The following is a 14,084-nucleotide window of genomic DNA, read 5'->3' on the forward strand; positions in this document are numbered from 1 at the left end:
GAGGACCATAAAGCTTTGACGGACTGGAAAATACAGTACGTCATGCATTCATGGAAATAGTTTCAAAACCCAAAGATAATCTTTATCTCTCACGTATCACAGTTAAAAAGAGTTTATTAGACGTTCAGCCCGTCACACTTGTAAAAACGTAGCTAGTCAAAAGCAGCTGAATCCTTTTAGTGCTGAGAGAACTCTGTTTATTACCAACAGGCAACAGTATACATTAAAATACTGTGTACAAGTTTTCATACACATTTGGACTTTTTATTTCAACAACTGAAGCATTTGTGTGTTGCACATGGAAGGATCTGCCAATCAGGAACATGAAAAACAAAAAGAAGTGTCAGTGATTTTCCTCTCATCACCACAAAACAACACACTTTGAACACGTTCTCGGGGGTTCCTGGAGTCTCCTTGAAATTGGTGGCATTCTCAAAAACCTGTGCTGTGTATCTTGTATCAGAGGATATACTTGAAGAAGCACAGTAGCATACTTTATGGATGTATTAAAACATGCCATTTTTCCTTGTCTCTTGATTTTACATGCCATCATGTGAGCTTGCTAACAATGGCTTGGTTGAGCGTGTTCAGCTGATTTGTCCATTTGTCTAAAGCTGTGTAGCGAGCCCCTCCTCTCTTCTGGTAGTCCAGTTCTAGTAGCTGGTTGACTTGGTCGATCCGGCCGTGGATTGTGCTGGGGAAAAAAATAAAAGAGTGAGCAGAGGAGCCACATGTTGTATGTTACATGTTATAAAAATAACTCAAATCTGGGACATAAAAGGCAGTCCAGTTTCTTCACACAATTTAGTCAAGCTCTCATAGTTTGCTTTGAAATGCCAATTACACAGTTCCTACAGTCTCCCTGCAGTTGAACTGTACGTTGCATCTGACTGGCTGCTAATAAAGACAGTGAATGACGACAATAAAAAAAAAGAGTATCATAATTTCTTGAGAATGTACAGTAATTAAAATCCTATGGGTGCCCAGATCAGAATTTTTGAGGCCAATCACTAACTGTTGGAAGCAGAATTAGCCCATCACTGATCAGAAAGATCAGTGATTCATTGATAGTTGTTAGTTTTTACTGACATAATAAAAACACCATTAAATTGTTGAGAAAATTAACACTTGAAAGAGGTCTAATATAGAGAAAATAAACTGTAAACTGTGAAAAACAGAATTAAGAACAAATTAAGATGAAACATTTTGAATGAATATAGGCTTATTATGATTGATGGACGATCAATCGGAGCACTGTTAGGAAATCCCCCTAATAATCTTGAAGACAATGCTTTTTCATTCTTAAACATATAAGTAAGTATTTAAGAAAAATAAAGTAAAAAAAAAATAAGTTAAACTTATAAAACATTTCACTGAACAGAGTACAAAAGATTTATTTGGCGTTTTCTTTTCCTGCTCAGTCATTTACGTCACAGAACCAGTAGAACTGGGTATGTGAAGTCGTAAATAGCAGCTCACTATTACGGTAAGACAATCAATTAAGTACATACTGTGACTGAAACTGTCAATTCATGCCGCCTGACTCTATTTAGGGCCAAAGGATGCAAACTATGAGGAACTATTTATGGGAAGGGATTTTTTTTCTTCAACTTCTCAGCAGACATGTGACGGATAAACTTACTTATCCAAGATGCACTGCACCAGCAAACTCTCCACATCACACACATCAATGTTCAGCTCCTGAAACACAAGGCACAGAGACTCATTCTCACATCTGTGAAGCATGTGAGCAACAATGTTTTAACATTAAAGGATGCACACAATTCAACACACAATGCAAATCCCATATATTGTGTTAGATGTGTTGCAAAAGACCTCTGGAGGAAGTCTATCCTGTAAGTATGCAAACTAATAAGTAGTAACCCTAACCCCTAAAATACAGAGAACGGGTTGAAAAGCATTAACGCTCTATGCACAAACATAACTGATGACTGTCACACGCACTGAGCGATGAAACGATTATTACTTCCTCATATTACCGTCTTTCCTTATGTTACGTCATTTGAAGTAAATGAAACCCTTAGTGAAATCATGGCGACAGAAGAAAAACCTATTTGGCATAAAAAAAAACTGTTCTCTTACAAAAAAGTAAAGAAAGAAAGAAAAAGTTAAGGGGAATAAATCTGGAAAGGACAAATAAAGTTTGTGATAGCGTAGCTTTTAATGTGTAGATGTTATTATCATGTATTGTATATGTTAATGCTGAAACTACATTTAGTTTACTTGTATCATATGCTGATGTTACCTTGCGAGATCACGTGATCTCGCAAATCCATTTTGCCTTGCTTCAAATCATGCGCCTGTGGCCGAACCAATCAGTGTCCTATGAAGACCTCCTGGCAGATAAGGGTGTGGTTTAGGTGCGACGACCACTGAGAGAAGCAACCGTTGGTTCGAAAACTAAAACCATGGCCTCCAGATAAGTTAGCTTAGCTGCTATAGCATCAGTCACATTAGAACTGCAGACTACATTTCCTTGAAAGAAAAGCAAAGAACGGCACTGAAAGCTTTTCTTGATGGAAAAGATATTTTCACTTTTCTCCTGACGGACCTTGACAAGAACTTGAAGGTTGAAGGTGGCGCTTTCCAACTGTTGAGCCCTTGATAAAGGGTGATAGACAGACGGCTCGTCAAATCAACTGGCAGGTATTTTTTGAAAGTGTTTGCCGTTTTCCAAACGAACAGTTTGGAAGGACAACTTTCGAGATGGTTCTGTGTAACAAACCATCTGGCAGCTCTGGTACATAAACAGCTCTCAAATTACTAGCCCTGCAAATCCAAACCAACATCCGTTTTTTGCGACAGGAAAGTGTGTGAATTTCTTGGTGCTTTCTTCTAGTTCTACTATTTCTTAAACTGATACGACTGATTGGCTTTCAGTACAGATCAAATGATTGTCTAAAAATATCCCAAGAGAATATGAGTAAAGATAAAAGATAATGTGACTGCAGAGGATGTTGTTTTGATCATGTGGGCTTACCTTAGAAATGAAAGGGATGTGTATTCTCGTGTACGGTTTGATGAGTTTGATAAGTACTTGAGTTCTAATGTTCCTCAGGAGCTCTGCAACACAACATCACATGATCAGCTTCAAAAAACACAAAGTTTTCACATTTATCATGCGCGTGGACTGAAGTCACGTTCGCCACTCACCCTCTATGTGCTCTCTAATGAAGGGGTCGTCCATTATGTTACTGTGATTTGTTTTCAAGATTTTCTCAAATTCAGTGATGTCATTGTTCTGGTAGGCGCTGGAAGGAAAAACAGTCAGTGTTGTTTTAATATATACATTGTGTCTCCGTGACCAAAACATAAACTCTCGTCCTGATAGCTGTCAAACACATTTCAAAATATTAGACTTTTTGTAAACACTATTCTTACTACAGTGTTGGGTGTGCATTCTTAGTTTCTTGTTTATGAAATATAAATTTCAAATATATGCACTGAACCTGAGCAATCTGAGACAATGCCTTTTATTGATATAAACATGAGGACAAAAGAGCGCAAACAAGGAAGCAGAAGACAACAGAAGGCCTGACGAGGACAATAGTCATGCTCCACACCTCATACAAATACTGTGAAATGTACACCAACATTGTCAGGACACTATGTTGGGACGTAATTCTGTACTAAGAGGAAATGATACAAGGCATCCATGAAATGTTTTGAACATACTGCATACCAAACTGTGCCAGAACTTATACGGGGACAAAGGGAATAAGTAGCACAGCTGAAGTAGTGAGCAGACAGGCCACACAGTAAAGGCGTCATCCAAGAGATAACTATCCATTCAAACATTATGTGAACAGTTTTCACTCCTCTGGATCCATTTTTATAGTTTTCAACAGTAACGTTTTCCACACCAACTTTGTTATCATAGGAAAACGGGTGCACTTGAATAAAAGGTGGGGTTCTGGATCTTGTCATGATGTTTTAGTCATAGAGTGGGTGGCTTTGCACCTTCACACATTTAGCCAGCAATACAGTAGTATACAATGATATGAACAGACGGAGCATGTTATTTAAGCCTACTATTTGCAAATAAAGGTGAACAACAAAGTCATTAACTATGTTTATCTGTTTACTTTTGTTCTTAGGTTAGACGACATTAAATACCAAAGTGGTCTCACTCATTATTCTCATTGCTTGTCTATTTGTGCTCCTTACTAAAGCTGTGGTTGTCGAGATGGTATGAGTGACATCTCAGAATAAAACTGGTGAGTAAAGTGGAGGTATGTTGGTTGCTTTCAACAGGATAAAAATGGAGGTTGCATATGTGACATTACACGGTTCACATTGTGAAACAGTCACAGTATGGTTAGGTTTAGGCACATAAACTACTTGGTTAGATTTAGGAAAGGGCATGATTTCAGTTTAAATTATGATAATACTTACACTCATCTAAGTTGAGTGACGTACATAGGATGTTGCTACCAGTGAGTGAAGGGTGAGGGACTCGATCAGAGTGGAGGGGTGAGTCATACACAGGACGTTCATATGAGAGACCAGGGTTCATTTCCCTTGTGAAACAAAGTTATTTTAACCCAAACAATCATTTCTTACTCTTTTACACCATTATTACATTTCCCAAAATGTTTTCAGATTAAACAGAAATATGAATCTACCGTGTGGAACCAGTCACATCGCAGTCTTTTGCATACTAATTGGGTAGAGTTACCATGTTGTTGCCTGGAGCACGGCCACAACCACAGCTTGTAATATGTTACTTATAACAGTAACAGCCAACACTACAACCCGCCTTGGTGGCACAGACAGACCTTTGTATACACCTTCGTTATGAGGGGAACAAATACATGCTTACCTTACTAAGTTTGTCATTGCTAGAATCTCCGGGTCATTTTTGTATGGTTTGGCCTTAGGAAAAAAACACAATGAAAAGTTATGCCTGGCACTAAAATGTCAGTAAATATCAACTGATAAAGCACAAAAACCTCTCTGAAACACTTTCAGCAAATCATTCTGATTAAAGCCAATCTCGCTGTGCTTTATCAAAAACTCAACTGCAAACTGCACAAACTTATGTGGCAACCACTAGTCTGTGCCTTATCCCCATAGGTTTCATATTCTTACATGCTGTTGTAATTATTAAAAGCAAACATTTCAAACAGTAACAATTACTTTCATACCTCTTGAGAGTCAAAAGGATTTATTCCTGACTTCATCAGCATGTTGGCTAGGACCAGGTACTTCAGGCATGTCGTCCTTCTTGGGCTCCCAGACTCGTCGTAGTTTTTAAAGGCCTCAAAGAAGTCTGTGTGAGCTTTCTCAAACTCACCCTCTCTTAAATGCATCTTGCCACCGCACTCTGTACAAGAGTAAACAAGCACAGGTCATCCAGCAAACAGCTATGACAGTATGAACTAAACAACTGCTCTATAAGTGAAGGAGACATTTACACCATCATACCTCTGATAACTCCCATTATGAGCGGGTGAGGAATGGCAGATTTAATATGAAGTGACTGCTCATACAGGGCTTTCAATTTCTTGTTGTTTTTTTGTGCTGTGTACATCTGGATCTCCAGAGCATAGATCTCCAACAGCTGTGTGCCTTTTTTCAGATCATCCTCTCCATCATCTGTCTGTAGTCGTTATAAAATTAGAACCACTTATTAGATCATTACTGCTGTCAAATCTACATATACATATAAACAGATACAACTGTGGCTATGTGTTTCAGAAAGAGCTACTGCAACGCAAGGCTTATTTATTATTATTCTCATACTGATAATTAACAAGCAATTGATAAGTTAAGAAACAAAAATATATCTGCGAGGTAAAACCTATTTTTTGTACCAAACTAAGGAAACATATTATTACATTTACAGTGAAAAAACAAAAACAAAAACAAAGAGCTAATTACCTGACATGACTGGTGAAGTTGCCGGAGGATCTTTTGCAATTTCCCATACTCTTCTCTCTCCAAGTACAGCTTCCCTAACTGCAGGGGAACAACACAAAAACAGCACTTCTGAGGTCCTGTTGTACTAAGAAATTATGACACAAGACTACCTGGGATCAGCGAGGAACCTCTGTGTACCTTTGTGTTCGTTTTGAACCACAGTCTGTCATTTTTGGCATCTTTCAAAGCCTCCAGTGTGGTTTCGTAGAACTCTTGTAGCAAGTCCATCTGGAAACACAGGAAAGGCATTTCAGGGTGACACAGATTTAAAACACCTGGTACTTCAAGTTTCAAGGACAGAACATATATAACTGCCAGCATCGTCGATCCATACCTGTTTGGAGGTAGAGATGTAGTCCAGAATGGAGTTGATGGACTTCTCTGAGTAGTTCCTGGTGACAGCACTTCTGATGTATGTAAGGAGCTGCTTGTACCTGTTCATCATCTCTGGAAAGTTGGTCTACACGATTGAGACACAGAAGAGGAACACTGCTTAAAGATTCATATCTGGTGGGATGGATAAATAAATAATGGCATACGTTACAATGCATACCAGCTTGAAGTTGATTTTGATCATCTGTTTCAGTGCTTTGAATCCCCATTCTCCTTTCTCTCCTTCTAGTTCCAGTACCTGTGCACACAAAAAGACCAAGAAATGTCAGGAAATATAGTGCTTTTTAAATGAATTAGATGAGCAGAGCTACAAAGAACTGTTATTATTATTATGGAGTACAACTCCACCTTCTGGAAACTGCTGAGTGCTGCTTTGGGATCATCCTCCTTCAAGGCTTTGGAGTTGTAGTACTGGTTCTCCAGGTCCACATTTGGCTCTGAATTGCTGTCCTCTGAGTATTCCTGAGTATGAACATATAAGTGCGAGTTCATGTCACAAAATCCAGTTCAAAAACAGATACGTTAGCTCACAAATCAAAACAGAAACTCTTAGCTAGCTAAGACACAGGATAGGATAGCAGATTGCTCGTGAGTACAATTCTGCAACATGACCGTTGAGCTAACCTTACGTTAGCAACAGCTTGCTAACTAGCCGGCTTGGTTTGCTCTTCACGCCTGTAACTCAAATTCAGCGTCAGTTCAGAATATAAGCCCTACGTTTGCTATTCAATGTGGTTACTGTTTATTGAGTTAAGCCAGCTGCATTGTAGCTTAAACCAACTATCGTTGGTCAGGTAGGAAGCTAACGTTAGTCATCGGCTGTCAGCTTGATATTAGCCAACAAGCTAACTAAACAGCTAACGTTAGCTAGCCCGGTACTTCACTGTTAGCTCTCAGCGGACAAACGGCTGAAATTGAAGCGCAAGCCGAGTAATTTCAGTCGTAAATACCAGGTCGTAATCTTCTTCATCATCACACATGAAATCGTCCTCCATATCAGACATCTTGATGGTCTTCCTTGCTCTTATTCAGAGACAGACAGTAGCCCGGCCTGTGCTGTGTTTTGCAGCGATGGTGAAGTGGTGTGTCGGGGTGGCAGGAGGCAGCAGCCTGATTCCGTCCATAGATGGCGCTGTCGGATCGCCTCAGACACATGAATAACTTCACACTGTAGTACCAGCTGCAGTCCTCTGGATGTTGTGGCATGTGATGGCTGCAGTTACACTGATTTTAAACAATGCATTATAATATTATAAGTGCGTACATTTACTCTGAGGTACTTGTACTTCACTACATTTCAGGTGCAAATTCTGTATTTTCTACTCAAATGCATTAATTTTAATATCTTTAGGGAGTTACTACTTAATTTCTAGATTCAGTATATACATGTAACACATACTAAAGTATGTCTTGTAACATGTATTTATAAAATATTATGCAGCGCTACAGATATAACATTGTTATGCACATGGATCTGTGTTCAAAATCCAATAACATAATATAAAATAAGGATACAGCACTGATAGCAACGTTTCTGCTGCATCGTCAGACCTTTACTTGCAATATTATTTACAATTTGCTCATAACAAACAAATAATGACACATGCTTGGTGCTCCAGGTATATACATAACTGTATATTATAAATGTTCTGTAATGTTTTCTTTTGTTTGCTTTATTGATTTTGAATGCAAGACTTTTTCTGCGATACAGTATTTTTACTTTGTGGTATGGCCCAGCTATGAAAAAGTTATTTGGAAAATTGAGTTGTGTTAATATATTTTTCTTGGCTTTCCGGACTCTTCATTTATTTTAGGAACTTTAGCAATCGATATCAAATGCCACAATAACTGTGGGAAGATCACAAGTGGTGACGAAGCAAAAGCGGCCACGCAAACACAGAACAACCTCAGCCACCACACACACTGTACCCCCTGGTTCACCAGGTTCATCTGATCCATCGGTGGCGAGAAAGGTTTGACTAAAGCAAAGTCAAAGACGACAGACAAAACTACACATCCTACATCAGATATTACAGGGTGAAGGAAGTACTCAGAGTTTTATCTGCAAAATGTAATTCAAGTATTAAAAGTGAAAGTACTTGTATTTACTTTGGACACTGATGGGCACTTAACTCTTTAACTAAGAACATGTTTTAATAAGATGACTGTATGTTTTGTATGAAAAATCTTAATCCAACTTGTCAAATAAATAAAGAGAAGTACAGTATTTTCCTCTGAAATGTATTGTACAAGAAAGGTACAAGTACCTAGAGTACATGAGTAAATGCACTCTGTTAATTTCCACCACTGTGAACATCCCATGAACTCCAGCTGTGCGTGTCAGATTTCAGTCGGCCCTGTGAATCAGGTTCATGTCAGTTGGATTTCGTGACTGTTCTCTCAACAGTCTTGGCTGCCACAGAGACCACTGGCAGCATCACATCCCTCTCTGGTCTCTCTGCGTCACCCAGGAGGTCAGTCCACGCTGAACCCTGTGAGAGATTTCATTACCCGAGAAATTACGGTCCTGTTCCCGAAAAAGTTACTCAATCAGCTCGTGTGTCATCAACTTATGTGTCATTAGTTTATTTAAAAAAAAAAAATTTATGAGTGTTGGTGAAAAACTCAAGTTCGTCATCCTACACAGTCAGTTTGGCCATAATATTTACAATATCCAGACATGAATCACCGACACCAATATTAAAGCGAAGGATTTATTCACAGACTGAGTTATAACTTTAAAGGCATTAGGACTGTCCAGAGTAATATCACTTGTGCTGGTGTGTGTGTACAAATGTGTCAGAAGGAGAACTTTCCTCAGCCATATTATCTTTCATGTGTGCTCTGACAGAGTTATTACATCTCTAACATAAAACCACGCTGCGGCTGTCTGCTCGTTTCACAGAGAAACCAAAATATTCCCATTGCTCCGGACCAACACTCGGCTGGTGACCTGTGTGTGTGTGGTGACGTGATTCGAGATGTGCACACCCTTTTGTTGCATGCGTGAGACGCATTATTCTAGCAGCGGTGGTGTGTGTGTAGTGCCTGTCAGCGTTTCATTAATTACACTTGGTCTGCATCAACATAAAGGACCTAATGAATGAGCTGCACTCCGTGAGTCTGAGACAAAAGACACGTGGGCGCTGATACACCCTGACGTGTCATCACAACACCCACACTACCTCCTCAAATTATATGGCGTGAGGCCTCTTCACATACCTGAAACGCACTGTTATCGCCACAGACCGACTGATCTGTCAACGTGGAGACAACCTCTAAAGAGTGGATTTCCCAGCTGTGGTGGGAAGATGCTGCTGAAGAGCTTGGAGGGCAAAGGAGGACCCTCCCAGCTCGAGCTTAATACAACTCTCTCTCAGGCACCAACTTGGTGCCAGAGACTTTTATTTATCCGACAGAGACAGGGGGATGGTGTGATAAACACAAGTTCATCATGTTCAACCTTGCCATGTAAACCTACTAACCTTATTTAGAGATCCAAAAGTTCGGTATTAAGCCTTATAAACACCTCCGCGCAGCCATCGTCATTTCAGATAATCTTTGCTGATTCATTTGATAAAAATAGTACATTGATATTATTCCCTTGGCGTTGATGTATACACTGGGTTTTATAAGCCGTTTAATTTTTGGTTGCCAAAAACTGTTTTATGCCGAACCTAATAACCTCAATCGAGTTAATATAATCTAATTTCTGACAGTTCCCTTAAACATGAGACAGAGTCTTTTGAATATATCTCCAGCCTGGCATCTGGCAGCAAAAGCCTGTGTACCTCTCTCAGCAGGCCGCCTGCTTGTATACTCTCCACAAATGGCCCTCACCACTAAAGTGCTCACACTGCGGTGCTAACCGTCGCTGTGCTGCTGCCAAACTCCCTTGTAGATCATTATTCATACATGCACACAAATGCACGCACAGTCACGCAAGTCGTATAGTGTAAACAGTATGTGTATATGTAAATATATATGATCTAATATACACACCTGCTGAATCATGCGTGCCTCTGCATGCACATGCTGTTAAATACCCCAAGAACCTGCACGGTTGCCAACTTTGTACAATCTGCCCTGAGGTCATCATAGCTGCTCTCACTTCTCAACTTGTGCAAGATGCGTGACAAGCCAGTTTGTTTTTCCCTTTTTATTTTTTTTTTGTTGCTGTTTTCATTTTTACAAGGTATGTAGAAGCGTGTCTCAATTTTATGCAACAACTTCCATCAACCGGGGCTGTTATTCCAGATGAAATCCAACTTCCAAGAGCTGAAACAGCCGCAGCAGCCAAGTCCACACGCAGCCCCTCTGCATCACACGCTAACGTGGTATGTTTGCGGTATGTGCTCTGAGTGGGGTTTGTGGGTGTTGGGGTGTCTAGAGAATTGGGGTTTATTATAAATGTATGGGGGGTTAGGCAATAAATAAATATGTCCAGTGAACATTCTTCATTCAGATTTGGGTTTATAGTCCCTCATGGTTCTATTTAGGTGAGTGAAACAAATAAACAATGAACAACGCTTGATTATTTTCTTGACTAATTGATTAGTTTAGTCTATGAAATGTCAGAAAATTATGAAAAAATGTCAATCAGTGTTTCCAAAGGCCCAAGATGACGTCCGCAAATGTCTTGTTTTGTCTACAATCCAAAGATATTCAGTTCACTGTCAAAGAGGAGGAAAGAAACGTTTAAGAAGCTGTGATCAGAGAGAATTCTGACCTTTTTTTTTCTAGATTCTTCAAAATATTATTAATATAATAGATTACAGTCAATTAATCGTTGCAGCACTAAACTTTAGAACTTACGCAATTTTAGACACAACCAGGCTGGACAGGACTGATCTGGGATGAGTTCATCTGCTTAATTGTTGTTAAGTTTTCAATTTCATCTTCAGAGTCAGTCTTGCCAAGAGTCAGATGAGAAGATTGGTACCACGCTCAAATCTGTACAGCAAATGTGAAGCTCCTGCGCACATTCCAGAAGATTGCCTTCATTCGTTTCAGAAAAAAGCCTTTAGGAATCCAGGTGATGTGGTATGAAGAGTGACAAAGAGGTCCACGTTTTGTGAGGAGGTAGAGGAGGATGGATAGGTCCATCAACCGACTTCTAAACTCTGCCTTTTTTCCCCAAACCATGATCAAACTGTGACTCTGTTTAATAATGTGAACCACATTCTTTGTAGCTTGCATCAGTGGCTGTTTAGCTTAGCATAAAGACTGGAACCAGAGGGAAACAGCTAGCCTGCCTCTGTCCAAAGGGAAGAAAATCCCTCTATCAGCATCCCTAAAGCTCATCAATCTTTTCATTTGCACCAAAACTGAAGTATAAAAACAACACATAGTATTACGGGGGTCATGTGCAGGACTATTTCTTGGCCAAGGCGAAGACTCCAGCATGTTACTGCAAATAAATATTGTGTTTGTTATTTTTGTTGAACTGCTCCTTTAAAGCATCCACAAGGAACATGTTTTCTTGATTATGGCAGCCCCTATGGACAAAAGCAGTATGAGGACCACAGCCTCCTGTCATAATGATCTTGATCTGGCTAGCGTGTGAATTTGTTTTGGAAGCGAGTGAAAAAAAAAAATTGAATCTTAATTTCTACTATTTTTCTTTTTTAAACACAGCTGTTTGCATGATTCATGGTAATGAGGTAATTGTGGCTTTGTAAGATTAATAAGTGTCAAATGGCGATGGTGAAGAAAGGTAAACTTTGTTTTCGTGCCGTACCACCAGACTTCTCGTTTTATATGTTCAAATCCGCCAGTTTTCTTATTGATAGCCCCCTTTCATGATATTGTCATAAAGCGGCTAGTATTAAATTGAGACGGTTTCATAACCCCATAAAACTCCTGGTAGTACATCAATGGATGACTCCACATCCAACATTCGTCTAAAAAATAAGAAATCTGAAGTCAGACAGTCTGTGGTTTCTGTCAACCAAAATTCCTTTAACATTCTGAATGGCAAACCCTGAAGTCTCCCTCACAATTGTCAAGTTAATGATATTACTTGTTCGAGTACAAGAGAAGTTGGCAGGAGTTTCTTGTTGTTTCATAACTGCAAACATGTCACCAAGTCCAGCCAGACAAAGCTTTCCTTGCAGCACAGGGCACCAGCATATCCAACCTACACTCGCTGATGTGATCCCACAATGGGATGGCAGGCTAACGGCTCTAATCTTCCCTGTCTTTAGCATTCTCTTTAAACAGATGTGGAGTCCAGCTTCCAGGTCAGGTCCAGGATGCAGAGTGCAGGGTGGGACTATCTCCTTTCTTCTCCTCCATTGTTGCTGCATGTCCTCCCCCCTCTATCCTGCCACGCTCATCCCTGTGAGTTTAGTTTAGAAAATCAAACCAGTAGACCTGGTATATTTAGATGCCCTTACATATTTCAAATGCCAAGGCTGAGGCTATGGGATTGGTGGCTTCCAACTTCACGTTCATGCAAAAGCAACAGGACCACATTGACTGCCAGTCAGACAGAAGATGTGTGACCCTTTACATGCTTTCATTAACATGAGACAGTGTCAAATCCTTTGGCAGACAGGATGCTGGTTTATACAGAGTGAATGCATAGCGATGAACTCATCTTCTGTTGTCACGCTGCTGACCTGTCAGAGTCAGCAGAGTGATTTATGTCCTTAGCTGACAGCCGAGCTCAGAAGAGCCACAGCTGTGAAAGTGCTTGTCAGAAGTGGAGCAATAAAACCTCCGCTTGCGAATAACTCAGCTCCTGTTGAAAGGCTTGCATGTGTCTTTAGCCTCCACGTACTGTAAATATAGATCAAGCACCATACCTATTTCTGGAGGCTCACAGCATGCCTACTTTCGCTGGATTATTGTCTTCTTCAGAGCCTTTTTCTTCTCATGCAAATTTCTCTCTGTATATGATTTGTCATTTCTTTCTGGTTTGCAGCTGTCATGGCTTTATTGTGTCATCTGCCCTGACTGTGACTTGAAACGATCACAACGGGCTCAGGAAGGTTGCAACAATTTCAAGGAATTCTTTGTTGTGGAAGATCAATCGATTATAGATCAATTCAAAATTCTGTTAAAATGGTATCTACAAATATTTGTAGAAAGACAATGTTGGACATTAATTGTGAATCTGGGTCAGAGTAAAAAATCGCCCACAATAAGAAACATTGTTCGATACCCTATTTTCTAGAAATTAAATGTTTGACGGAACAGAGCAGAGCAATTTAAGAAAGTCAATCACGCAACGATGTAAATGCAAAATTAAAGTTTGCTTCTTAAAAAAATGTGATTTAGAATTTTTTGTTTGCTGAAAGGCTGACAGTGTTGTTTTCCCTCTATACGTCCTGGATTGTATGACTGTAGGATATTGCGATATGATTCATGTTAGTGGGTGTGATGTTTTAGCATGAATTTTTCATTTTCACGACAAAAACAACCCAAACTGTTTAAACTGTGATGATGGATCGTTTGTTGGGCTCTGTACAAAACAAACATGCTTTTCCAACATCTGGAGAACAAGATGTGATGGCCAGGGCATCTCTGCAGCGCCACAGGAAGAACAGCCAATGCTCACGCTGGTGCTAATGGGGGCCCTCATAAAAAAGAAACGAAAAGAAAAGAATGATAATCTTACATGCTTTACTTTAATACTCCACTATCCGTAGGAAGGTTGTTTGAGCTGTCTCTGCCTCGGTACAATGAAGATTTGGAATGAAAACGATGTAGCTGTAACTAATATCATTTCTGTGGGGTTTCCC

General features: G+C 39.8%; 1 protein-coding gene across 4 annotated transcripts in view; it reads right to left on the reverse strand.

Moving 5' to 3' along the window:
- Nucleotides 1-171: 171 nt before the first annotated feature.
- The window catches only part of cops2 (COP9 signalosome subunit 2), a 57,486-nt gene continuing 43,573 nt past the window's right edge, over nt 172-14,084 (reverse strand). For 2 of the 4 annotated variants that reach the window (XM_084348716.1, XM_084348717.1), the window contains 12 exons: nt 6,685-6,798; nt 6,497-6,574; nt 6,278-6,403; nt 6,082-6,171; nt 5,905-5,982; nt 5,449-5,623; nt 5,169-5,347; nt 4,844-4,896; nt 3,175-3,272; nt 3,002-3,084; nt 1,643-1,701; nt 172-694 (listed from right to left, as the gene is read on the reverse strand). In XM_084348716.1, the coding sequence (XP_084204842.1) occupies nt 550-694; nt 1,643-1,701; nt 3,002-3,084; nt 3,175-3,272; nt 4,844-4,896; nt 5,169-5,347; nt 5,449-5,623; nt 5,905-5,982; nt 6,082-6,171; nt 6,278-6,403; nt 6,497-6,520 (1,110 nt within the window). In that variant the 5' untranslated portion in view covers nt 6,521-6,574; nt 6,685-6,798 and the 3' untranslated portion in view covers nt 172-549. Of the gene's footprint in view, nt 695-1,642; nt 1,702-3,001; nt 3,085-3,174; nt 3,273-4,843; nt 4,897-5,168; nt 5,348-5,448; nt 5,624-5,904; nt 5,983-6,081; nt 6,172-6,277; nt 6,404-6,496; nt 6,575-6,684; nt 6,799-6,960; nt 6,980-7,286; nt 7,501-14,084 lie in introns of those variants that run through there. The other 2 variants (XM_084348715.1, XM_084348718.1) reach the window with 2 other exon arrangements.

Source organism: Pagrus pagrus, assembly GCF_965226575.1.
Source record: "Pagrus pagrus genome assembly, chromosome: 1".
Lineage (NCBI taxonomy): Eukaryota > Metazoa > Chordata > Actinopteri > Spariformes > Sparidae > Pagrus > Pagrus pagrus.